At 45.2% G+C, this 26,350-nt stretch overlaps 1 protein-coding gene across 1 annotated transcript in view; it reads right to left on the bottom strand.

Annotated features, from left to right (window-relative positions):
* Nucleotides 1-26,350, bottom strand: part of CEP112 (centrosomal protein 112) — a 704,958-nt gene that overhangs the window by 530,499 nt on the left and 148,109 nt on the right. Inside the window, exons 14-16 of the mRNA XM_030208453.1 lie at nucleotides 11,377-11,531; nucleotides 6,586-6,715; nucleotides 2,259-2,351 (exon numbers count right to left, since the gene is read on the bottom strand). Of these exons, the coding sequence (XP_030064313.1) occupies nucleotides 2,259-2,351; nucleotides 6,586-6,715; nucleotides 11,377-11,531 (378 nt within the window). The remainder of the gene's footprint in view (nucleotides 1-2,258; nucleotides 2,352-6,585; nucleotides 6,716-11,376; nucleotides 11,532-26,350) is intronic.

Raw genomic sequence — 26,350 nt, 5'->3', positions numbered from 1 at the left:
ACCAACCCTCTTCCTCAAAGTTACCTTTTCTTTCCTTGTTTTTTAAAAGGCGGCGGTGGCAACATTGGCAGCAGCGATTCTCATAGGCTGCCCTGTCGCCGGTCCCGACCCCTTCTCTCTACTGCAACCCGCCTCTCTGATGTAACTTCCCGTTTCCTCGGAGGAGGGCCGCAGCAGTACAGAAAAGGGGCCGGGATCGGCGGCAGGATGGCCTATGGAAATCACTGCCACCGCCTCCGCCTTTTGAAAAGCAAAAAAAAAAAAAGTACATTCAGGGAAGGGGATTGGGAAAGGAAGGGGGGGGAGATGTCAGATCGTGGCGGGGGCAGTGGAGCGCCAGCTCATTCGTCGCCTCAGGCTGCCCCTGCCCCCCCAAAAAAATTCTCTCTACCTGCCATATTGGCACAAGCATTGCGTAGTAGTCTGCGACATACTACAGTAGTCCCAGAAAACAAGAAGGCAGATGCAAAATCCAACGTGGAAACAAACCACAGTAGATCAAACAAACAAACGTTATTGATAAGGTAAACACCTCAGAGTAAAAAGTGCCCAATACAGGCTATGTTTCGCCCAAAAGGGCTGCGTCAGGGGCTCTAAAACAATAAATAATAAACAAAATTGCAATCATATACGTGAAAATGTATACAAGACCATAAAAAAACAATGCAATGTTTATTATTTATTGTTTTAGAGCCCCTGATCTGCTGTAGTTTGTTTCCATATACTAAGCAGGACAGCACCACAATGTGCAGTAAAAGATCATCCCGAACTTTCCTCAATCTCCACTTCCCTAAGTGCAAAGGCATAAAATACAAAGTACTGCATGCATCAACCTTCTCTTATATAAGCACGCAATTCTGGAATACACTACCACGCAACCTGAAAACGATCTACGAATTAACCAACTTCCGCAAACTATTGAAGACTCATCTCTTTGAGAAAATTTACTGCAAGGATCAAAACACATGAAACACATACACACTAATAAGTGTTACAAGACGTATGAGGAGAGACTTGCTGAACTAAACATGTATACTCTGGAGGAAAGGAGAAACAGGGGTGATATGATACAGACGTTCAAATATTTGAAAAGTATTAATCCGCAAACGAACCTTTTCCGGAGATGGGAAGGCAGTAGAACGAGAGGACATGAAATGAGATTGAAAGGGGGGCAGACTCAAGAAAAATGTCAGGAAGTATTTTTTCACGGAGAGAGTGGTGGATGCTTGGAATGCCCTCCCGCGGGAGGTGGTGGAAATGAAAACGGTAACAGAATTCAAACATGCGTGGGATAAATATAAAGGAATCCTGTTCAGAAGGAATGGATCCTCAGAAGCTTAGTCGAGATCGGGAGGCGGGGCTGGTGGTTGGGAGGCGGGGATAGTGCTGGACAGACTTGTACGGTCTGTGCCAGAGCCGGTGGTTGGGAGGCAGGGCTGGTGGTTGGGAGGTGAGGATAGTGTTGGGCAGACTTATACGGTCTGTGCCAGAGCCGGTGGTGGGAGGCGGGGCTGGTGGTTGGGAGGCGGGGATACTGCTGGGCAGACTTATACGGTCTGTGCCCTGAAGAGCACAGGTACAAATCAAAGTAGGGTATACACAAAAAGCAGCAAATATGAGTTATCTTGTTGGGCAGACTGGATGGACCGTGCAGGTCTTTTTCTGCCGTCATCTACTATGTTACTATGTTACTATGTAATAGAATTGCATCAATACACTCTTTTCTGAATTCTCTTCCCCCATACTTTCACCACACTTAAAACTCTACCCACAGATAAAATTGTTATACCCTAATGTTCTCTTGCTATTGTTTATCGCCCTATCATTTTCCCATTGTTACATTCCATTGTTCTATTCCCCAAATGATGTTTTGACTTTGTCTTCCCATAACTCTTCACAATGTAACCCATAACCGTACTGCAACAAATTGTATTTCCATCATTCACAATGTATTGTAAGCCACACTGAGCCCGCAAATAGGTGGGAAAATGTGGGATACAAATGCAATAAATAAATAAAAATAAAGAAATTAGCCAGAGATTATATTATGGCAGGGCAGAGGGACCGTTTAAGCCACTTTAGAATCCTATTAGCTAAGCTGGTCAAGCCCTCTCAGGAAAGGAGAGTTTTTCAGGGTAGAGCCTCTCCTAATAAATCCAAAGTGCACTTTACTGTATCTGAGCAAGGAGAACTGCTTCGCGTAAATCATGGGAAAGAGGTTTAAAGGACTTTCCTTGAGTTAGGAATTCAGGCCTTACCCTCAGCTGTTGCTGCCTTTGATGTTCTGTTTCTTGTAGCTGCTGTTTTAATTGGGCAACACACTGCTCTAGTTCTTCAATCAAATCAGATGCCTGAGGGGAACGAAGAAAGAAAGAAAGAGAGAATGTTTGTATTATTTGAACAGTACGGGGTTCTTAAATTTAAAAAAAAAAAAAAAATCCTCTCAGCCTCCCTTTCTTTCCTAAAGCTTGATTAAAAGCGAAATGATCATATGATCAAATTACAGTATCTAGCAAGATATAATTGCACACAAATCATTCTAAACATTTCATCAACTTCTTTCACTCACATTGGGACTATTCCAATCGCCAGAACAAACAGTGAAAAATATCTTACATTTTTATTGTAACATCTACAAAATAGCCCCCCAGTTTCCTGATACCCTCCTTTGACTGAAGTCTCCATCTTTACGCACATGCCAGGTAACCTAGCTCAAATGTGTAACCAATGGAATATTAACTTAGAGCCCCTTTTACCAAGCTGCGGCAAAAAGGGGCCTGCGCTGGCGTCAGCCATAGCCACCGAGAGGGGGGGCAGGGGGGACAAAATTCCCCGGGCTCGGCGTCACAGTCCCACCCGCCCTCCGTCGTTGACCGTCTACCCCCTGCATTGAAATCATACTCTCCCCTCCGTGAAAGCAGCGCTGCAGGCAGCAGAACGCCTCCCTTCGGCCTTCCTTCCCTCCCTGTGTCCCGCCCTCATCTGACATAACTTCCACGAGGGCGGAACACGAGGGAAGGAGGGCCGAAGGGCGGAGTTCTGCTGCCTGCAGCGCTGCTTTCACAGAGGTGAGTCTGCGATTTCAATGCAGGGGGCCCAGCCCAGTGGCAGACAGAGGGGGTAGAGCGGCGGCGACCTCGGGGGGGGGGGGGGGGGTAGAGAGGGAAGCGACGGCGGCGAGCTCGGGGGGTGGAGGGGGGGAAGCAGCGGCAACCTGGGGGGGGGGGGGGCCAGGGCGGCAGGGGCGGGGCCCCGGGCCGAGGTCCTCTTTTACTGCAGCTGGTAAAAGGGAAGTCTCGCTTTCCTACAGGAAATGGCCACGCAGCAAGTAAAGCACTTGCTGTGCGGCCATTTCAGGAGCGGGAGCCCTTACCGCCACCCATTGAGGTGGCGATAAGTGCTCCTGTGCTTACCCAGCAGTAACCTGCAGCGTTGGACTGCTACGGTAGCCCGGTGGTACTTCCTGTATAGCGAGCGGCAGGCCCGTGTTGGGCTTACCACCGCTTAGTAAAAGGAGATCTAAAATGATCAGTGAAAAGTATTTGCTTTCAAACGCTCTTATAACCTCCTGACAAAATCCTGACTTCTGACACATTTGTCCTTTCCTATAAACTTCACCTTCTGTCTCTATTGGTTGTGTTCACACTTCCTACTCTCTCCTTTCACAGAGCTGAGCTGTGAGGCATTTGCATAGGGCCTAGCACACTGACAGCATTTCTCAATAGCAATCAGAATTTGCTCTCAACACTACTAAGGCTATGATTTGTTATTATTTAATTCAACTGAATAAGACTGCAGGGTTGAAATCGAGTAACGTCATATCCAATGTCTAAAAAACCAAAAAACCAAGACTCAATATCTGCTTTAAGTCCGGGCTAATAGCACTCCAAATTCAAAAATCTGCTGTTCCGTACAGACAGAAATATCACAAATATCTTTTTTTAACCTTTTTATAAATACATAGATATATATGTGTGATAAAGGGAGCCCTCAGCCAAAACACCACTTTCTTTTGTAAAAAGGCAATGTGTTTCGTTGCCAAGTGGTATAGCACTTCATTCATTGGGCCTCCCTTTCATTTTATTTCAATACTAGTAAAAAAAGGCCTGTTTCTGACACAAATGAAATGGGCGCTAGCAAGGTTTTCCTCGGAGTGTGTATGTTTGAGAGAGTGTATGTGAGAGTGACTGTGTGTGAGAGAGAGAGTGAATGTGCGAGTGTGTGTGTGAGAGAGAGTGAGTCTGGGTGCGAGTGTATCTGTGAGAGAGAGAGTGTGTGTGAGAATGAGAGTGTGTGCAAGTGTGTATGTGAGACACAGTGTGAGAGAGAGTGTTTCACACAGATACAGTGTGTGTGTGTGAGAGAGTGTGTGTGAGACACAGACTCTCTGTGAGACTCAGTGTATGAGACCAAGAGAGTGTGTGAGTGACTGTGTGACACATAGAGTGACTGTGATACAGTGTGAGATATAGAGTGTGTGAGACAGTGTGTGAGAGTAAGAGAAAGACATTGACTGTGAGAGAGTGTGTGTGTGACAAAGATACCCCCCCCCCTCTGGTGTTAGGCCCCCCCTCCCTCTCTCTCTCTCTGGTGTCAGGCCCCCCCTCCCTCTCTGGTGTCAGCCCCCCCCCCCCCCCCTCTCTCTGGTGTCTGAGCGTTACTTTGCAGGACGCTGAGCTCTGACTGTGCTTCAAGGAACTGACCAATCCTATTTAATAGAATGCACCTCCAACATTCTGAAGCCGAGAAACCTCGTGTGGTTGGTCACTTCTGCTTGTGACGAACCCGGAAGTATGTGATGTCAATTCAGGAGATGGATACAGAGAGCAGGAATCATGAGGCAACCGGGGCCTATCAAACCCAGGGGAAGACTGAATCCAGTACATGGTGTCAATCTTCTTGAGAAGGATAGGGACCGACAGATGATTCTTCACTTGAACAAACACACACACAGGAAACAGCGAAGATGACTCAAAAGAGAAGGATTGGACAATGCTCTTAAATATAGTGTTTACTGGTCAATCAACAGACTCTACACGGTCGTTTTACAGCCAAAGGGCCTGCCTCAGGAGTCTTTAATTGCTGCATTTGTTGCCTTCATCTCAACTTGGGATAATTAAGTTGAAATCTGAAATCAGTAAACGCTGATAGCAAGTTTTGGCAGGAACATGAAAAACTGCAGTCGCTATTAAGTCTGGGATACTCAGAAGTAACGCATGTTGGATCTCTGGACTAACGCTACTGCGTCTATGGTCTGGAAAGAAAAAAACAATTTAAGGTATAGGCAACAATTGCAGCACGATCTGCAAGTAAATAAAATCGAAAATGCCTTAATTTATGGATGTGCTAGAAATAAGCTCAGTGAGTGGGAAATCCCATTTTAGGCCATTCTAAGCCCTTTTCATAGCAAATCTTAGTAAAAGGGCTCCTCAGTGACAACGGTCCTTTAAATGTGGAATTACGTTACAGCTTTCAAAATGCTTCTTGAATTTTTGATTTTACTTCAGTTTGGATTATTTTGTTATTTTTCATTCTGAATATAGCTAGCTCTTCTGTTACAGTGTTAATTAGAATACTTGGAATAAGTCTTATTTATTTATTTGGATTTATTAACCTCCTTTATGAAGAGAATCACACAAGGCAGTAGGTACAGTTTAACATCAAACTTAGACGTTCAAATATTTGAAAGGTGTTAATCCGCAAACGAACCTTTTCCGGAGATGCAAAGGCGGAAGAACGAGAGGACATGAAATGAGGTTGAAGGGGGCCGACTCAAGAAAAATGTCAGGAAGTATTTTTTCACAGAGAGAGTAGTGGATGCTTGGAATGCCCTCCCGCAGGAGGTGGTGGAAATGAAAACGGTAACGGAATTCAAACATGTGTGGGATAAGCATAAAGGAATCCTGTTCAGAAGGAATGGATCCTAAGGAGCTTAGCCGAGATTGGGTGGCAGAGCCGGTGGCGGGAGGCGGGGATGGTGCTGGGCAGACTTATACGGTCTGTGCCAGAGCCGGTGGTGGGAGGCGGGGCTGGTGGTTGGGAGGCGGGGATAGTGCTGGGCAGACTTATATGGTCTGTGCCAGAGCCGGTGGTGGGAGGCGGGGCTGGTGGTTGGGAGGCGGGGATAGTGCTGGGCAGACTTATACGGTCTGTGCCAGAGCCGGTGGTGGGAGGCGGGACTGGTGGTTGGGAGACGGGGATAGTGCTGGGCAGACTTATACGGTCTGTGCCCTGAAAAGGACAGGTACAAATCAAGGTAGGGTATACACAAAAAGTAGCACATATGAGTTTATCTTGTTGGGCAGACTGGATGGACCGTGCAGGTCTTTTTCTGCCATCATCTACTATGTTACAATTTTTTTGTAAGTCTTAAATTTGTACCAGTTGTAAGGTGTTTTCTTTTTAAATTCTTTATGCTATTCCCCTAGTTTCCCCTGAATTCCTAGGGATCAGCACATTCAGAGCACTGCCACATATTCCCATTATCATACATCAGTAACCTGATTCGATGAGATCATTTGAGACTCTTACTAAAAATACTTCTCAATCGTGAGTACCATTACTGTAATGGTAAAGATGCTGTACCTTAGCTGCTGACAATGCATGTTCCTGCTTAACAAAATTCACATCTGAATCATATTTCTTATGCAGCTGCTTAAGTTTCTTCTCATAGTCCTGTATGGCATGCTCCTTCTCCTTCTGAATCGAGCTGCATCTGCGGGACAATCATAAAACAAAACATCATAACTGCCCAAAACCTTGTTTCATCCAAGGAAAAATCATTCAAGCGCCAAATCACTACACATGATTAAACATAAATCCGAGTTATCTTAATAAATAAAAAAAAAAAAGACATCAATACATGTGCAATTCAGTAAGGAGCGTATCTAATGTGGAAATCAATGAGTGCTAATGGTTACCACAGAACCTTTGCAGTTAGCACGTGAAAAGTTTTGCGTTAACAGCTGCGTGGAATGAGGTTAGGAATAGGTCGAGAATAGGTGACAAACGGGGGGGGGGGGGGGGGGGGGGGGAACTGCACCTTACAGTTAGCATGTTGTAAGTTACTACATGTTAAATGTTAATATGGCAGACAGTGTGTTGTAGTTAACACCACCCAACCAGCTATATCTAGCATTTAGTTAATGTGCAATAAAGAACTTTTCTCAATTGAACGTCAAATTAGCATGCCCCAAAAGTTAAAACTTTGCGGTTACAGTGTGTTCATTTTAGCCATTCACCATAGGTCTCTAAGGGGAGAATTCATCAGACAGCGTTATGGGCTTAACGTGCGTTAAAGGAAATAGCGCAAGTTAAGGACTAGATTCTATATATAGCACCGTAAAAATTGTCACTGAAAAAAATACACCTTGGTGTATTCTATAAACTAAGCCTAAGGTTACACGTGGTTTACAGAATATGTCTAGCACCCACCTGTGTGACTATATTTAGTCGCAGGTATTTACGTCAAGTAAAACTTGGTGTAAATGCCTGTAACTAACAGAGCGGGTGTATTCTTTAACTGTGCGCATAGTTTATAGAAACGTCCATGACCCGCCCATTCCACGCCCATGGCCACAACCCCTTTTTAGTTCTGCATTTTAGAATTTACGCATATCACTTTACAGAATATGCTTAGCAAGTTCTGTCCGTAAATTCTAATTAATGCCAATTAGTGTCAATAATTGCTTGTGACAATTATTGGCACTGATTGGCTTATTAAGATAATTAAATTGCGCACGCAAATCAGAATACTACCTGATTTGTGCGCACAATTCCAGTCACATTATATAGAATCCGGGGTTAAACGCTAAAAGCCCACGGGCATAGAATGGGATTTTAAAATTTAGCGCGCATTAAGGCTGTAACACAGCATGATAAAGTTTAGTAAATTTCTACAAAAATGCACATTTTATTTATTTAAACCAATTTATAACTCACTTTCCCACATTAGCACACAAAACAGCCAGCATAAAAATTCAAAGCTGAGCAATACTCTTCCAAAAGTACAAATTTAAAACAATACAAATCATAGACCCAACCCCACCCAACAACAAATTTAAACCAGCACTTCTCAACTATCAGATACATAAACTAAAATACAGAGAAAACCTGAAGGAAAAATAAGGCTTCTCGAACAAGAATGCCTTCAACTGTTTAAGAAAGACAAGAAAATCACTTAGCAAATGGAAATTAAGAGGGAGCTAGTTTCACATAATAGGAGCACAAATATTGCCAAACTCTGGATGTCTTCTGGAAACGATCTCTTTTTTTTTTTTATCGGAGTGGGAAGGTGATAGGAAGAAAGGGGGGAAAAGCCAGCTTCTATCTCAGTGGGGTCTTGATATAGGTCTCACTGGATCTAGCGTCAGCATTTTACTTTATTTGTTTGTTTGTTTGTTTGTTTACTTATGTATGTATGTATTTATTTCAGCATTTATACCCCACCTTTTCCAATGATATACTGGTTCAAGGTGGCTTACATTACAAGTTTAGTAGATACAATCTAGCATGTGTTGCCTGCATTATCACATATTCAGAGAGAGTGTGGACCAGTGGCGGACTACCCAACTTCCTCAAAGAAGAAGTTTCTGAAGAAGAAAGCTTTAAGGTGTTTCCGGTAGTTGAGATAATTGTTCGTGCATTTTAGTGCTTTTGGGAGTGTGTTCTATGTCATTATTAGATTGAAGAGAATGGGTGAGATACGGAAACTTTGTGGGACTCCGCATTCTGCTTTCCACAGAGGGGAGATCGATGGTCCCATCTTCACTTGGTAGGAGCTGGATGTGAGAAAGCCTTCAAACCAGTCTAGTACCTTCCCTCCAATGCCGACTTTATTCAGCAGTCTGAGTAGAATCTGGTGATCAACCACGTCGAAGGTGCTCAATAGGTCAAACTGTAGAAGTAGGATGCTGCAACCTTTACTAATCTCCTTTTTGAAGTTGGCTGATAGTGTTAACAATACAGTTTCTGTGCTGAAGTGGGGTCTGAACCTGGTTGGGACTAATATAGGATGTTGAAATGGGTTAGGTAGCTCATGAGCTGGGTGGTTCGTCGATGATACGCTGAAACCTTCTGCTCAGTGTGCTGCTGCGGCTAGGAAAGCGAATAGAATGTTGGGTGTTATTAGGAAGGGTATGGAGTCCAGGTGTGCGGATGTTATAATGCCGTTGTATCGCTCCATGGTGCGACCGCACCTGGAGTATTGTGTTCAGTACTGGTCTCCGTATCTCAAAAAAGATATAGTAGAATTGGAAAAGGTACAGCGAAGGGCGACGAAAATGATAGTTGGGATGGGACGACTTTCCTATGAAGAGAGGCTGAGAAGGCTAGGGCTTTTCAGCTTGGAGAAGAGACGGCTGAGGGGAGATATGATAGAAGTGTATAAAATAATGAGTGGAATGGATCGGGTGGATGTGAAGCGACTGTTCACGCTATCCAAAAATACTAGGACTAGAGGGCATGAGTTGAAGCTACAGTGTGGTAAATTTAAAACGAATCGGAGAAAATTTTTCTTCACCCAACGTGTAATTAGACTCTGGAATTCGTTGCTGGAGAACGTGGTATGGGCGGTTAGCTTGACGGAGTTTAAAAAGGGGTTAGATAGATTCCTAAAGGACAAGTCCATAGACCGCTATTAAATGGACTTGGAAAAATTCCGCATTTTTAGGTATAACTTGTCTGGAATGTTTTTACGTTTGGGGAGCGTGCCAGGTGCCCTTGACCTGGATTGGCCACTGTCGGTGACAGGATGCTGGGCTAGATGGACCTTTGGTCTTTCCCAGTATGGCACTACTTATGTACTTATGGTTATTAATCCCTCCATTATTTTCATTGTGAGGGGTATGGATGCTACTGGCCTGTAATTTGTGATTTCCTTCTTGCTTTTTTTGTCGTCCTTTGGGATAGGTGTCAGCAGTATGTTACCCTTTCCCACTGGGAACCATCCTGCCGTGAGCATGAAGTCTAGGTGTGTTACAAGATGTGTAATGAATTGGTCTGGTGCTTCCTTCATGTCATAGTTTGGACATGTATCCAGCATGCAGTAAGCTGATGCGCATTTACAGATTGAGTGGTCGACTGTTTCCTGTGTTAGTGGGCTAAAGGTCATCTGTGTTCTATAAGTGGGTGCCACTTCTTGGGAATTGCCTAGTTCATCTACAAAGTGCCCCAGATGAGGGTCAGCCTGTGGGAGGCATTTCCTTAACTTGATGATTTTTTTCCTTCAAATATTTGGCTAGCTCATCCACAGATGGGGTATCATTGTTTGTTGATGTCAGTTGTTTGGTGTCTAGGAGGTTATTCAGGTCCTTGTAGTCTGGGCCTATCTGTTCCTTGTAGAATGCCCATTTGGCTCTCCTCATTTTGATTTTGTAGGTTTTGATGGCTTCTTTCCCGGTACTTCTTAGCCAGGATCAGGTGACCCTCAGGGGGAGGAATGCTGGCTTCGGCCTAACCCCTGGTAAGCCTTTTCTTGGTTGAGAGGTGCCCAGCTCTCCCACCGGTTGCCTTCTCAGGTGCCGTGGAGGACTTGCAGCTCATCTACATATCCTCGGAGCCTTCGCCGGAGTGACTCCCAGGTCCGTTCCGATCCACTCGGGGCCTCTGCTCAAGGTGCACAGTGCTCCTACCAGGTGCTGTGGAGGACTTGCAGCGTTCTGCATATCCTCACAGCTGCATCCGGGGTGACTCCCAACTTTGTTATGCCTAAAACAGGGGTAGCCCAAGGCAATCTGCTGCCTGAGGCGAGGGATGAGATGCCACCAAGGCCCCTGCCTCCCCCCCCCCCCCCCCCCGTCCTACATTTCTCTCTCAACTCCCTCCCCAACCCCCACCCAGGCAGTCCCCCCCCTTCTTCCTCAACCCCCTTCCCCAGGTCTACCTTTTTTTCTTGTTTTTCAAAAGTCGGCAGTGGCAGCCATTCCCATACCCTGCCCCTGGCACCAGCCTCTTCTCTGCACTGTGGCCTGCTTCTGAGGAAACAGGACGTTATGTCAGAGAGGCGGGCCACAGTACAGAGAAGTGGCCAATGCCAGCGGTAGGGCAATCTATAGAAACTGCTGCCATCGCCAACTTTTGAAAAACAAGAAAAGAAGGTAGATTTGGGGAAGGGGGTTGAAGCAGGAAGGGTGGGGGGGAGATGCCAGACCATGGCCAATGTAAGGGGATGCTGCTCCATGAAGAGCTGGCCTAATGGTAAGGCCGCCACTGGCCTAAACATTTGTTAAAACTGAGCATAATAAAAATAAAGTACCTTTACTGGATAAGTCCTTAAATGCACGCTGCCCAGCAAACAGTAATTTCTTTTATTGATATTTTCTAACATGGTTTAACTACCAGAGAAGGAAATGGTGTGTAATTAGTACAGTACTGCACCTTGTCCTAGCTTCCTGAAGTTCAGCGCAGGTTGTCTGATAATATTTTTCTACTTCTGTCTTTTCTTGAGAAAGTTTCTGGCGTTGTAAATTACTATTCTCTGCTTCTAGAGTCAACTGCTGGACACGAGCTTCCAGATCTCGGACCATCTGGTTCTGTAAAAACAAGACATTGTTAAGAAACCCCACTAATAAAGAAATGCCCGCTTCTATTGTTATTACACTGCCTAAAGCTACTGGAAATCTCTGGTGGTCTAGAGAAACAAAATTATAAAACCAAAGTTGCCATTAGTCATGACAGCAAATTCTATAATAGAACAAAGCTTGCAAAAATATAGAGTAACATTACTTGTACCAAACTGTGACATTCGGTTTCTATTAACAACAAACATTTACCAGCAACAAGCCCAGTTTTAAAAAATCCTATTCTCGCTAATGCAACAAAGACAATCTAGTTTTTTGTTTAATGTCAAACATGGATTTAAGCAGTAATTCATCTTACCCAAAAATGCTTTAACCATTACTGAGTTAAAAAATGTATCAAAAAAGCTTTCCCTAAAAGTATCAGGCTGTATTATTGCACTTAATAATAGACATAAAATATATTCATGCACATGATGCAAACACTCAACCTGTGGGACGCTAAATGTGCAAATGGTTGGAAACATTAAACGATGCTTTATGGCCCAAAATAGAAGCAGCAACAGAAAAAAGTGTGGTAGGTGGGGAAGAGAGAGACTGGGGGAGGAACAGAGAGAGCGGTGGGGATGGGGAGAGAGAGAGACTGGGGGAGGAACAGAGAGAGCGGTGGGGATGGGGAGAGAGAGAGACTGGGGGAGGAACAGAGAGAGCGGTGGGGATGGGGAGAGAGAGAGACTGGGGGAGGAACAGAGAGAGAGCGGTGGGGATGGGGAGAGAGAGAGACTGGGGGGAGGAACAGAGAGAGCGGTGGAGATGGGGAGAGAGAGAGACTGGGGGAGGAACAGAGAGAGCGGTGGGGATGGGGAGAGAGAGACACTGGGGGAGGAACAGAGAGAGCGGTGGGGATGGGGAGAGACACTGAGGGAGGAACAGAGAGAGCGACACTGGGGGAGGAACAGAGAGAGTGGTAGGGATGGGGAGAGAGAGACACTGGGGGAGGAACAGAGAGAGTGGTTGGGATGGGGAGAGAGAGAGACCGGGGGAGGAATAGAGAGAGCGGTGGGGATGGGGAGAGAGAGAGACTGGGGGAGGAACAGAGAGAGCGGTGGGGATGGGGAGAGAGAGAGACTGGGGGAGGAACAGAGAGAGCGGTGGGGATGGGGAGAGAGAGACACTGGGGGAGGAATAGAGAGAGCGGTGAGGATGGGGAGAGAGGGACACTGGGGGAGGAATAGAGAGAGCAGTGGGGATGGGGTTACAGAGAGAGAGAGAATGGGAGAGGAACAAAGAGAGTGGTGGGGGTGGGAATGGGGTTGGACGGAAAGAGAGAGGAATAGAGAGAGCGGTAGGGATGGGGAGAGAGAGACTGGGGGAGGAATAGAGAGAGTGGTGGGATAGGGAGAGAGAGAGAGACTGGGGGAGGAATAGAGAGAGCGGTGGGGATGGGGAGAGAGAGAGACTGGGGGAGGAACAGAGAGAGCGGTGGGGATGGGGTTAGAGAGAGAGAGAATGGGAGAGGAACAAAGAAAGTGGTGGGGGTGGTGTTGGAGGGAGAGAGAGACTGAGAGAGGAACAAAGAGAGTGGTGGGGGTGGGGATGGGGTTGGAGGGAGAGAGAGAGAAACTGGGGGAGGAATAGAGAGCGGTGGGGATAGGGAGAGAGAGACTGGGGGAGGAATAGAGAGAGCGGTGGGGATGGGGTTAGAGAGAGAGAGAGACTGGGAGAGGAACAGAGAGTGGTGGGGATGGGGTTGGAGGGAGAGAGAAAGTGGGGGAGGAAGAGTGGTAAGGACGGGGTTGGAGGGAGAGAGAGAATGAGACTGGAAGAGGAATAGCGAGAGTGGTAGGGATGGGGTGGGAAAGAGAGAAAGAGAAAGATCCTGCAGGAGGAATAGAGAGAGCGGTGGGGTGGGGTGGGAAAGACAGGGGACAAGAGGGAGACTGGGGGAGGAATAGAAAGAGCGGTGGGGATGGGGTGGGAAAGAGAGGGAGAGAGAGAGACTGGGGGAGGAATAGAGAGATACTGGGGGAGGATCAGAGAGAGAGAATGGGAGAGGAACAAAGAGAGTAGTGGGGGTGGGGATGGGGTGAGAGAGACTGGGGAAGGAATAGAGAGAGCAGTGGGGATAGGAAGAGAGAGAGAGAGACTGGGGGAGGAATAGAGAGAGCGGTGGGGATGGGGTTAGAGAGAAAGAGAGACTGGGAGAGGAACAAAGAGAGTGGTGGGGGTGGGGTTGGAGGGAAAGAGAGAGAAACTGGGGGAGGAATAGAGAGAGCAGTAGGGATGGGGAGAGAGACTGGGGGTGGAATAGAGAGAGCGGTGGGGATAGGGAGAGTGGGAGAGGAACAAAGAGAGTGGTGGGGATGGGGTTGGAGAGAGAGAGAGAAAGAAACTGGGGGAGGAACAGTGGTGGGGGTGGTGTTGGAGGGAGAGAGAGACAGAGAGGAACAAAGAGAGTGGTGGGGGTGGGGATGGGGTTGGAGGGAGAGAGAGAGAAACTGGGGGAGGAATAGAGAGAGCAGTAGGGATGGGGAGAGAGAGCAGTGGGGATAGGGAGAGAGACTGGGAGAGGAACAAAGAGAGTGGTGGGGATGGGGTTGGAGAGAGAGAGAGAAAGAAACTGGGGGAGGAACAAAGAGAGTGGTGGGGGTGGTGTTGGAGGGAGAGAGAGACTGAGAGAGGAACAAAGAGAGTGGTGGGGGTGGGGATGGGGTTGGAGGGAGAGAGAGAGAAACTGGGGGAGGAATAGAGAGAGCAGTAGGGATGGGGAGAGAGAGACTGGGGGAGGAATAGAGAGAGCAGTGGGGATAGGGAGAGAGACTGGGGGAGGAACAGAGAGAGCGGTGGGTATGGGGGTTAGAGAGAGAGAGAGAGACTAGGAGAGGAACAAAGAGAGTGGTGGGGATGGGGTTGGAGGGAGTGAGAGAGACTAGGAGAGGAACAAAGAGAGTGGTGGGGATGGGGTTGGAGGGAGAGAGAGAGAAACGGGGGAGGAAGAGTGGTGAGGATGGGGTTGGAGGGAGAGAGAGAATGAGACTGAAAGAGGAATTGCGAGAGTGGTAGGGATGGGGTGGGAAAGTGAGAAAGAGAAAGAGAGAGATCCTGGGGGAGGAAAAAAAAAAGTTCAGTGGGGATGGGGTGGGAAAGAGAGGGAGAGAGAGAGACTGGGGGAGGAATAGAAATAATTCCTGAAATCAAGCATAAACCATTTGTTTATTTGTAGATTCAAACATCAATAATTTTAACTGTACCAGTTTATGACTGAATGTTATTAGTGCAGATGTCTCAAACATTCAAAACAAGTTCCTCTATGTCAAAATGTCACAGCCAGTTGCTTAAAGAAACTGCCCCCTTAGATTGTAAGTCCTCTGGGGACAGAGAAGTACCTGAATGTAACTCACTTTCACCTGGTGTGAGCTAAATCCAAATAGAATATCCTATGCTAGGGCCCTTCCATTGCTCTATAGATCTGGGTGAGGTGTTTGGAAAAGTAAAACCATATTTTTGATGAAAAGTGTGTGTTTTTGTTTTCGTTAATTGAATGATATGGTTTTATTTTTCCAAGGACACCTCACCCTGCAGTGGAAGTGCTGTAGCATAGGATACTCTTAATTCATGATCTAAATAAATAACAAAGCGAGGTCTATCTTTGGACCCAAGATGGAGGAACCAGACTCTGCTACGCAGAGCTCCTCCTGCTTATATTGATGTTTGTTTGTTTTCAAACTTTTGCTCTGAAGTAACTTCCTATTTCACGGTCTGACAAAGACCGAAACCACATTGTAAGTAGTATACTATGCCATACTTTTCATTGTTATTCGAATATTTTTACTGCTGTAATTGCCTACTGCGCATGTTTGATCTATTCTTACGGTACACCGCCTTGAGTGAATTCCTTCAAAAAGGCAGTAAATAAATCCTAATAAATAAATAAATAGGCATTAGAGGCCTGTTGAAATAAGATTTCAGGGCTGCTTTAAATTTGAGGAAGATTGCTTCAATTCGCAGCATAAATTCTCTCTTTAGTGGCTGAATTTCACTTCTCACACCTCTCTTAACCAGCACACAGATACATGGATATGTTTAACTATTTTAACTACTTAAATGGCCAGACATTATCCAAAGAGTTTTTGAAAATCTATGGATAAGCGAGTTGTGTGTTGATTAGAAGATACCAAATCACAACTCCCTTTGACTATCAGCTCAATGATGTTTTGCAAACTCCAGATCAAAGATTACTAGTATAAATACTAACCTCACCCCCCCCCACCCCCGTTTTCTAAGCTGCGCTAGTGGCTGCCGTGTGGCAATGCCAACACAGCCCGTTCAAAGTGAATGGGTTGTGTCGGCATTAGCACGCGGCAGCTGGTAGATCGGCTTAGTAAACAGAGGAGTAATTGTTTTAGTTATCACAAAGAAAATTAAAAAAAAAACAAGATGCCTTATTTCACTGAAAGATGTACCATTCGTCATCTCATTTCTCTCATCCCCAATTACCTCATAACTCCCCTTCCCTTTTAGAGCAGAGAGCCCAATGGTTAGAATAACGGGCTTAGAACTGAGAGATCTGGATTCAAATCCTGTTTTTGCCATTGACGTGTGCTTTGACCTTGGGAAAATCACATAATCTTCCATTGCCTAAGGTCCTCAATTAGGTTGTAAGCTCTCTGGGGAAGAGACTCATAGTAGCAGTATGTAATTTCTATAAAATATAGCATTTTTTTATATAAGTATTAACAATATGTCAAGAAAACTCTTGATATGCAAAAATGGAAAGAAATAAGCAATTCAATTTCACAATAAACAAAATAAAACAATTATACATGTGTATATATTATTTCTTTTCTCCATTTCAAGTCCACAAGATTAAGGGAGAACAAGGTAAAATTCCATGAAATATATTTTCAACTAATTAAAGTAAGAAATTTGAAGAGAAACATAAGGTGCCAAATCAATAGTAATTATAGAGTACATGTTGATAATGTTGCAAGTAGTTGCTTGAGGGCGATAGCAACCTTAGAATCTGGGAAAGAACTCAAATGAGTTGGATCATAAAAAATATATCTAACTGAGTTAACTTTCAATACACATTTACACGGAAACTTTAACCAAAACAAACCACTCAATTATAAAACCCTGGGACGTAATTTTAGAAATAATTGATGTCTCTTTTGGGTTGCTCTTGCAATATCAGGAAATATTCATATCTTGTTAATCATAAAGATTTCAACTCTATGACGAAAAAAGTGTTTCAGAATCCAATCTCGATCAGGTTCCAATACAAACGTCACTATTAATGTTGCTGGTGTCCCCATCTCATCTTCTTGAATTATCTGAGTTAAATTAAGTATATCAAATGAAGCTTCTGCTCCTTCAGTGTGATTATTAAGTTCTTTTTTCCCCTTCTTGTATGGTGGCAAGTAATATATTTTTGAAACAGGCGGGTAAGCTTGTTCTGGAATCTTCAGAATTTCAGATAAATATTTCTTAAACGTTATTAAAGGAGCCACTGAGGCAACGTTTGGAAAATTAATCAGCCTAAGAGTTTTAGCTCTTAGCTAGTTTTCCAAATTTTCAGTTTTAAATTGTAATAATGTATTTTCCTTAATCAGGTTAAATTGTGTTTGCTGAAAGGATTTTATACTATCATTATTCAACTGTATTGTTTTCTCAATATTAAGTGTTCTTGTTTCCAAGTTTGCAATCTTCTCCGCAGGTAATTTTGAGGCTTGAGTCACCAGTAACAATTTCTGAGAAAAGAAATTTCCTAAACCCATAAAAGCCTCCCATATTGAATCTAGGGTTATATAACTGCTGGTTTTGTAAAGACTTACTGATTGAAGTTAATTCAGCAATGGTTTCAAATGGTTGCCTTCCTCCTTCTACACTAGAGTCTGCCAGACCGCTGGCTCTCTCCACTATCTTTTCTCCGGCAGCTACATCCAGCGAATCCAAGCTACTAACCGTCCCCGCAGCAGGAAACTCTCCTCGGTCGATGACGCGAGGAGTTTCCCGCCCCTGCTGCAGCTGTAACGCCGGCATTGTCGGAGGCCTCCGCTCATCGGGGCTGAACGTGTATGAATTGTATGTAACTCTCAGTGATGATTTGGTTTTAAGTATATCTATATATGTATTTTTGTTTGATCTTCTAGTAACTCTGCCACTGATGCAGCCTTTTTCCAGGCGAAACACGGCCATGTCAGGCACAGATGTTTGGATCTCTGAGAGCTTTGGAATATAAATACTGTTTGCTATTTATTTATTTGCACATTTATACCCCACTTTTTTCCACAGGGATGCGGACTCAAAGTGGCTTACAAGGGTGTACAAATACAATTACATGAAATTACATGACAAGAAATAGGAGGGAAGGAACAGAGTTAGAAGGCACAGGGAAAGGGTAAGAGAGACTATCTGAAGATGGCAGTCAGAGATAGGCTGGTCTGTGCAGGACTCCAGATGCTGAGATGGCGCAGAGTAGCTTGTACATCTGTATGCAAGGCAATCCATGATGGGGAGCTGGCGAAATTCCCATCCAGACCAGGACAAAGAAGCAGGCCACTACTAGAACTGGACGGAGCGCATTTTGGTACCACTGCAGGGGATTTGTAGAGCAGTGGGCTGGTCCTTTATGCATTCCTTTGCTAGGCATTACCGGGGAAGGCAAGAAAAGATGTGAAGAGGCCGGACTGGCCAAGCTGGAATAGCATGTTGCAAGCAGTGTTAAAAACTGCTTCTGCACTGTCCACAGAAACAGGAGCAGCCCAGAGAGATGAAACGGGAACCGGGGGGAGGTCCAACCGGAGGTCGTCAGTCTTGGAGAGAGAGAGCAGAGAAGTCGTTGCCAAGAACAAATGCCAATGCTCACAGCACGAACAGGGCAGACCGCAGCTGGCCGGCGAGCAGATCCGACGAGACAGTCAACAGCCCAGCCGGGCTCCCACGGCGCCTCTGTCCAAGACAGGCACAGGTCTAGCGATAAGGAGCCGATTCACGACCAAGCGCCAGCGGTTAACCCAAGGGCCCCCGAGACCAACAACACGGGTGACACCGACGTTGCGAACGGCCTGGCAGCCGGCCCACCGACATGCAGGTGATGAGCAAAGTCGACCGGAGCTCCCCGTCAGTACTACAGACCGAAATAGGTGGTAAGGTGAATAGCAGATCTCCACAGTAGTGAAGGAAGCCAGCGCAACAAAATCGGGCGAATTTACTGCCAAACAACGGTGTAGCCCCGAGATAGCATCAGGAGCTAACGGTTCTTTAGCCCGTTAATCAGCGGCCATTTTGAATTTATAAGGTTTGCCTCTTGTTTTTATCCATTCACATAACAGGACACACATTTACTCACGTGATTTATAATATGCACATGTTCTTTAACCATCTATGTGTAAGCATTTGCATCAGCTCGAACAGATCATTGCCTAAAATATAAATTACATGTTTGACCTATTATGCTAGCATTCTATAAAGAAAAAAATAGGCACCCACTTTCCTTGACAGGACAGGGTCCAGGTAGCTGCATTCTTGGTGCCTGAAAATACAGACCTCTTTACAGAATTGGGGTTTTTTTTTGTTACATTTGTACCCTGCGCTTTCCCACTCATGGCAGGCTCAATGCGGCTTACATGGGGCAATGGAGGGTTAAGTGACTTGCCCAGAGTCACAAGGAGCTGCCTGTGCCTGAAGTGGGAATCAAACTCAGTTCCTCAGGACCAAAGTCCACCACCCTAACCACTAGGCCACTCCTCCACTGTTGCTACTATTTGAGATTCTACATGGAATGTTGCTATTCCACTAGAAGTCGGCCCTTGCAGATCACCAATGTGGCCGCGCAGGCTTCTGCTTCTGTGAGTCTGATGTCCTGCACGTACGTGCAGGACGTCAGACTCACAGAAACAGAAGCCTGCGCAGCCTTCTACATGGAATGTTGCTAGTGGAATAGCAACATTCCATGTAGAATCTCCAATAGTAGCAACATTCCATGTAGAATCTCCAATAGTGGCAGCATTCCATGTAGAATCTCCAATAGTAGCAACAGAATCTCCAATAATAGCAACATTCCATGTAGAATCTCCAATAGTAGCAACATTCCATGTAGAATCTCCAATCGTGTCTATTTTATTTTTGTTACATTTGTACCCTGCGCTTTCCCACTCATGGCAGGCTCAATGCGGCTTACATGGGGCAATGGAGGGTTAAGTGACTTGCCCAGAGTCACAAGGAGCTGCCTGTGCCTGAAGTGGGAATCAAACTCAGTTCCTCAGGACCAAAGTCCACCACCCTAACCACTAGGCCAGTCCTCCACAGTTGCTACTATTTGAGATTCTACATGGAATGTTGCTATTTCACTAGAAGTCGGCCCTTGCAGATCACCAATGTGGCCGCGCAGGCTTCTGCTTCTGTGAGTCTGACGTCCTGCACGTACGTGCAGGAAGTCAGACTCACAGAAACAAAAGCCTGCGCAGCCTTCTACATGGAATGTTGCTAGTGGAATAGCAACATTCCATGTAGAATCTCCAATAGTAGCAACATTCCATGTAGAATCTCCAATAGTGGCAGCATTCCATGTAGAATCTCCAATAGTAGCAACAGAATCTCCAATAATAGCAACATTCCATGTAGAATCTCCAATAGTAGCAACATTCCATGTAGAATCTCCAATCGTGTCTATTTTATTTTTGTTACATTTGTACCCTGCGCTTTCCCACTCATGGCAGGCTCAATGCGGCTTATATGGGGCAATGGAGGGTTAAGTGACTTGCCCAGAGTCACAAGGAGCTGCCTGTGCCTGAAGTGGGAATCAAACTCAGTTCCTCAGGACCAAAGTCCACCACCCTAACCACTAGGCCAGTCCTCCACAGTTGCTACTATTTGAGATTCTACATGGAATGTTGCTATTTCACTAGAAGTCGGCCCTTGCAGATCACCAATGTGGCCGCGCAGGCTTCTGCTTCTGTGAGTCTGACGTCCTGCACGTACGTGCAGGACGTCAGACTCACAGAAACAGAAGCCTGCGCAGCCTTCTACATGGAATGTTGCTAGTGGAATAGCAACATTCCATGTAGAATCTCCAATAGTAGCAACATTCCATGTACAGAATCTCCAAGAGTAGCAACATTCCATGTAGAATCTCCAATAGTAGCAACATTCCATGTAGAATCTCCAATCGTGTCTATTTTATTTTTGTTACATTTGTACCCTGCGCTTTCCCACTCATGGCAGGCTCAATGCGGCTTACATGGGGCAATGGAGGGTTAAGTGACTTGCCCAGAGTCACAAGGAGCTGCCTGTGCCTGAAGTGGGAATCGAACTCAGTTCCCCAGGACCAGAGTCCACCACCCTAACCACTAGGCCACTCCTCTCCTCTTTACCCCTAATTCTCTACAGTGTACCAAAAATTAGGCGCCATTTACACACCTAAAGCTTGGCACTCAAATGGAAGTTAAGATGAAATGGCAATTAGGCACCTAACTTTTGGCACTTAGGCGTTAATGTATAACTGGAGCCTAACTGCAAAAGGGGCGTTCACATAGGAGGGCAGGGTGGGTCATCGCTGCTCCACTATTTCAGCGTGTGCTTTACTGAATACTAGCCAGCTGTACATCTGCCATAGAGCAGGCATAACGGGTCGTTCCTAAATTTAGGTGCTTAATTGCTGACTTACGATAGTGCTCTATAACACATTAGGTGCACAAATTTGCTGTCACAGAATACCAGTTTAGCACCTAGAATTTGGGTGCCTAACCTTTAACGCCCTTTATAGAATTGCCTCTCTGTGTCCTCTTTTCATTCAGTAGCTCTACCTGTTGCTGCTCTGTACGTCTGAAGAAACCTTCAATATTGCCCGAAGCTGTTCTGCAGATACATCTTTTCCTGTTAACAATCACAGAACTGGCACCAGGCTCATGGCAGAGATTACAGCAGTGCAGCGGGGAGATGCAGGGTCAGATTCTCTATCAGGACTAGCTAAAACAGGGTGCCCCAGGGAGTGCTGCAAGGAGGAGGTATCCCTCTACCAACTGGGGTCTGGGAGGGACCTCTTTCTTCACCACAACAAGACATCTGGGGAAGGAACGTGAGTATTAAGAGACTGATAGGGAGAAAAAAAAATACAGCACAAGTTTGCATCCGAGCCCATTCTGGCTTCTAACATAAACCTAATTCTAAAAATATGAGCTTGGGCCTGTATGTCTGTTGGTAGCAGAACAAATTTCATACTGGGCAGACGAACATAAATAAATAAAACCAGCTGCTCTCTTTATGCAACAACATGAAAGGGGCTTATTTTAGCAAACATATTCCAGAGTCAGAAAAAAATTGGCATATTAATGACTTGTGAATACAATTGATAAATCAAATGAGCTTCCAAGCCATGGTGGTCACCGCACTACTCCGCTTTCTTCTTCGAGTATAAAAATAAAACCATTGCCAGTAATCCACACAAAAGGCAAAACTCGCGGCCCATTCTCTTGTTCACAGGAAGTGACAGCTTGAAATATCATTAAAAAAAAAAAACTATCTGAAATGTCCAAAAAGAGAAGCAAATTTTCAGCGGCAGTCCAGTGTTTCATCTTAAGCCGTGTCTTGAACTCCTACCTTGTTAAATTATTAAATGAGCAACTGCTTAGCAGATCTGACCGGCCTTGATGGGTCTTCACTTTAATCCTGCCGACGGTTACAGGGCATTTTTATAACAGGGTACCAATGTTGAGCCTAGTTACATAGTAACATAGTAGATGACGGCAGAGAAAAACCTGCACGGTCCATCCAGTCTGCCCAACAAGATAAACATATGTGTAAACCTTACCTTGATTTGTACCTGCCTTATTCCGGGCACAGACCGTTCAAGTCTGCGTAGCAGTACTTCCCGCCTCCCAACCACCAGTCCCGCCTCCCATCACCGGCTCTGGCACAGACCGTATAAGTCTGCCCTCCACTATCCTCGCCTCCCAACCACCAACCCCTCTTCCCCCCAACTGCTCCGCCACCCAATTTCGGCTAAGCTTCTGAGGATCCATTCCTACTGCACAGGATTCCTTTATGCATATCCCACGCATGTTTGAATTCCGTTACCGTTTTCATCTCCACCACCTCCCACGCGGGAGGGCATTCCAAGCATCCACCACCCTCTCCGTGAAAAAATACTTCCTGACATCTTTCCTGAGGCTGCCCCCCCTTCAACCTCATTTCATGTCCTCTCGTTCTACCGCCTTCCCATCTCCGGAAAAGATTTGTTTGCGGATTAATACCTTTCAAATATTTGAACGTCATATCACCCGTGTTCCTCCTTTCCTCCAGGGTATACATGTTCAGGTCAGCAAGTCTCTCCTCATACGTCTTGGAACGCAAATCCCGTACCATCCTCGTAGCTTTTCTTTGCACCGCTTCCATTATTTTTAACATCCTTCGCAAGGTACGGCCTCCAAAACTGAACACAATACTCCAGGTGGGGCCTAACCAACGACTTGTACAGGGGCATCAACACTTCCTTTCTTCTGCTGATCACACCTCTCTCTATACAGCCTAGCAACCTTCTCGCTACGGCCACCGCCTTGTCACACTGGAACAGATATTTACAGCAGACCAGCAGCTGGTGAAAATGTTTATTTATTTATTTACTACATTTATACCCCACATTTTCCCACTAGTTGTAGGTTCAATGTGGCTTATACAGAACCGTAGGGAAGGCTACAGTTCTAAAAAGCACAACTAAACAAAGTAATAATAGGATAATAGGCATATATGTACCCTGTTTCCCCGAAAGTAAGACATCCCCCAAAAATAAGACCTAGTAGAGGTTTTCCTGAATTGGTAGATATAAGGCCTCCCCCGAAAGTAAGACCTAGCAAATTTTTGTTTGAAAGCAGGGCCGCCGAGAGCCGGACAAGGCCGCACCCCATCCAAGGTCACCGGGCCCCCCTCCACCCACCCTCCGTCGCTCCCGGAACTAACCTTAAACGCCTCCTTTCACCTTCGCAGCAAGCAGCAGCAGGGCAGACCTCTCCTTCCTTCCATGCCCCGCCCTCGTGGATGTTACATCAGGCGAGGGCGGGACACGGAAGGAAGGAGTGGCCTGCCCTGCTGCTGCTTGCTGCGAAGGTGAAAGGAGGCATTTAAGGTTAGTTCCGGGAGCGACAGAGGGCGGGCAGGCCAACCCCGATCCAACCCTGATGTTTCCCCAAAAAATAAGACAGCCCCTGAAAATAAGACCTAGCCCATTTTGGGGGGCAAAAATTAATATAAGACAGTGTCTTATTTTCGGGGAAACACGGTATCATATAAACAACAAAGAATAACAAGGGTAATACAAGGTAATATGGTCCATGAATATTGCTGAATCCAGGAAGAAGTAAGATTAGGTTGAGTCTGTGAAGTAAGCCTTCTTGAACAGGATGGTCTTCAATAATTTTCTGAAACTTAAATAGTTCTGAGTTGATTTTAAGGAGTTGGGTAAATCATTCCATAGTTGTGTACCTATGAAGGAGAAGTTGGAGGCGTAGGTAGATTTGTATTTAAGGCCAATGCAGACTGGATAGTGTAAATTAAGGTAGGATCGGGAGGAACTGGTACAGTTTCTGGGTGGCAAATCCACAAGATCTAACATGTATTCGGGAACGTCTCCATCAATGATCCTGTGAATAAAGGTACAGACCTTAAAGGCAATACGTTCTTTGATGGGAAGCCAGTGTAATCTTTCACGAAGGGGCTTTGCAGATTCAAATTTAGATTTACCAAAAATCAGTCTCGCCGCTGTGTTCTGGGCAGTCTGAAGTTTCTTGACTAGATGTTCTTTACAACCTGCACAGATTCCGTTACAATAGTCCAGATGACTTAATACCATTGATTGTATTCAATTGCGAAAAACATTTCGAGGGAAGAAAAGTTTTATCCGTTTAAGTTTCCACATCAAGTAAAGCATTTACACCAGCATTTGTCAAATATGCACATAAATTATAGCATTTTAGAATCTACATGTGTACTTGCTCTGCCCAATCTTCACTCCTGTTGTGACACCATTCCAAAGTGTGCACTTTTGTGCTGGTCAGTATTTTATTTATTTATTGCATTTGTATCCCACATTTTCCCACCTTTTTGCGGGCTCAGTGTGGCTTACAATACGATATGAATGATGGAAATACAATTTGTTACAACTTGGTTATGGATTACATTTTACTCAAATACTGAATAGATAGGGATGGGCTTGAGTGTAAATTTTAAGGGACTTCGACATTAGCTTCAGAACTTTTAGTCCAGATTTCTATGGTCTGTGCCCTGAGAATGGCAAGGACAAATCAAACTTAGGTATAAAGTATCACATACCATGTAAAATGAGATTATCTTGTTGGGCAGACTACGCACGCCCAACACGTGCCAAAATGGAGTTACTGCACAGCTACTGCATGGCTCTTGTGGTAATTTCATTTTTGGCGCGCGACAGAAAAATAATTTTTATTTTCTGCCATGCGTATCGGATGGGCGCCAAGTGGCATTTGGCGCACGTAGATCATTACCACCCGGTTACCGTGTGAACTTCACCGCTAAGTGAATGGCTGGTGGTAAGGGCTCAGACCCAAAATGGACATGCGGCAATTTTCATTTTGAAACACGTCCATTTTCGGCAAACATTTTTAAAAAAGGCCTTTTTTACAGGTGCGCTGAGAAATGATTCTGCGCGCACCCAAAACCCGCGCCTATACTACCACAAGCCATTTTTCAGTGCACCTTAGTAAAAGGACCCCACAGTTTGTTAGCACGGCCATTAAGCCACACAAGCGCAGTGTTTAATGCACATATGAACAGCTGAAGTTAATAACATTCAAATGAGGCACTCAATAAGACGTAGCCAGTGTGTTGGTAAAAGCATCATGAACATTTTGATGTGAGTACTATTTTATTACACTAGGTAATATTACACCTCACAACCATAATTTGGCTCCCTATACGTTTCCGTATACAGTACAAGCTCCTCTTATTAACCTATAAGTGCATTCACTCTGCTGCCCCTCGCTACCTCTCCACCCTCATCTCTTCCTACACTCCTTCCCAGGAACTTCGTTCACCAGGCAAATCTCTCCTAATTGCACCCTTCTCCTCCATCGCTCACTCCAGACTCCGTTCCTTTTATCTCGCCGCACCTTATGCCTGGAACAGACTTCCTGAGCCATTACGTCAAGCTCCATCCCTGGCAGCCTTCAAATCCGGGCTAAAGGCCTACCTGTTTGATGCTGCTTTTAATTCCTAACTTGTCACCTACTCGTAACCTTTATCTTGTCTTCCTCTCTTCAACAGTCCCTTTTCCCTATGTGTCCTATCTGTCTGTCCTACCCTTATCCCTTATGTGTCCTCTCTGTCTATCTGTCTGTCCTGATTTAGATTGTAAGCTCTTTTGAGCAGGGACTGTCTTTTCTTCATGTTCAATTGTGAAGCGCTACGTACGACTGGTAGCGCTATAGAAATGACTTGTAGTTGTAGTAAACCTACTGCAAGCTAAAGCATGCAACCGCATGCAATAGCGTTCATGTGCTTTAACCCAAGTAACTAACCAGAAGATACCCGACACATGGCCAAGGCAAGAACAGAACCCAAAGATCGGACTTGGAAAAATCCAAAATCCCAGGAATAACATGTATAGAATGTTTGTACATTTGGGAAGCTTGCCAGGTGCCCTTGGCCTGGATTGGCCGCTGTCGTGGACAGGATGCTGGGCTCGATAGACCCTTGGTCTTTTCCCAGTATGGCATTACTTATGTACTTATGTACTTATCAAGACTCCCTTGTTACTAAATAACTTCCCTGAAAAAATAAGAACAAGATAAGAATATATTTATTTT

The sequence above is a fragment of the Microcaecilia unicolor genome, chromosome 6, assembly GCF_901765095.1.
Source record: "Microcaecilia unicolor chromosome 6, aMicUni1.1, whole genome shotgun sequence".
Taxonomy (NCBI): Eukaryota; Metazoa; Chordata; class Amphibia; order Gymnophiona; family Siphonopidae; genus Microcaecilia; species Microcaecilia unicolor.
The sequence above is the reverse complement of the archived record's forward strand: the minus strand, read 5'-3'. Positions and strand labels throughout refer to the sequence as shown.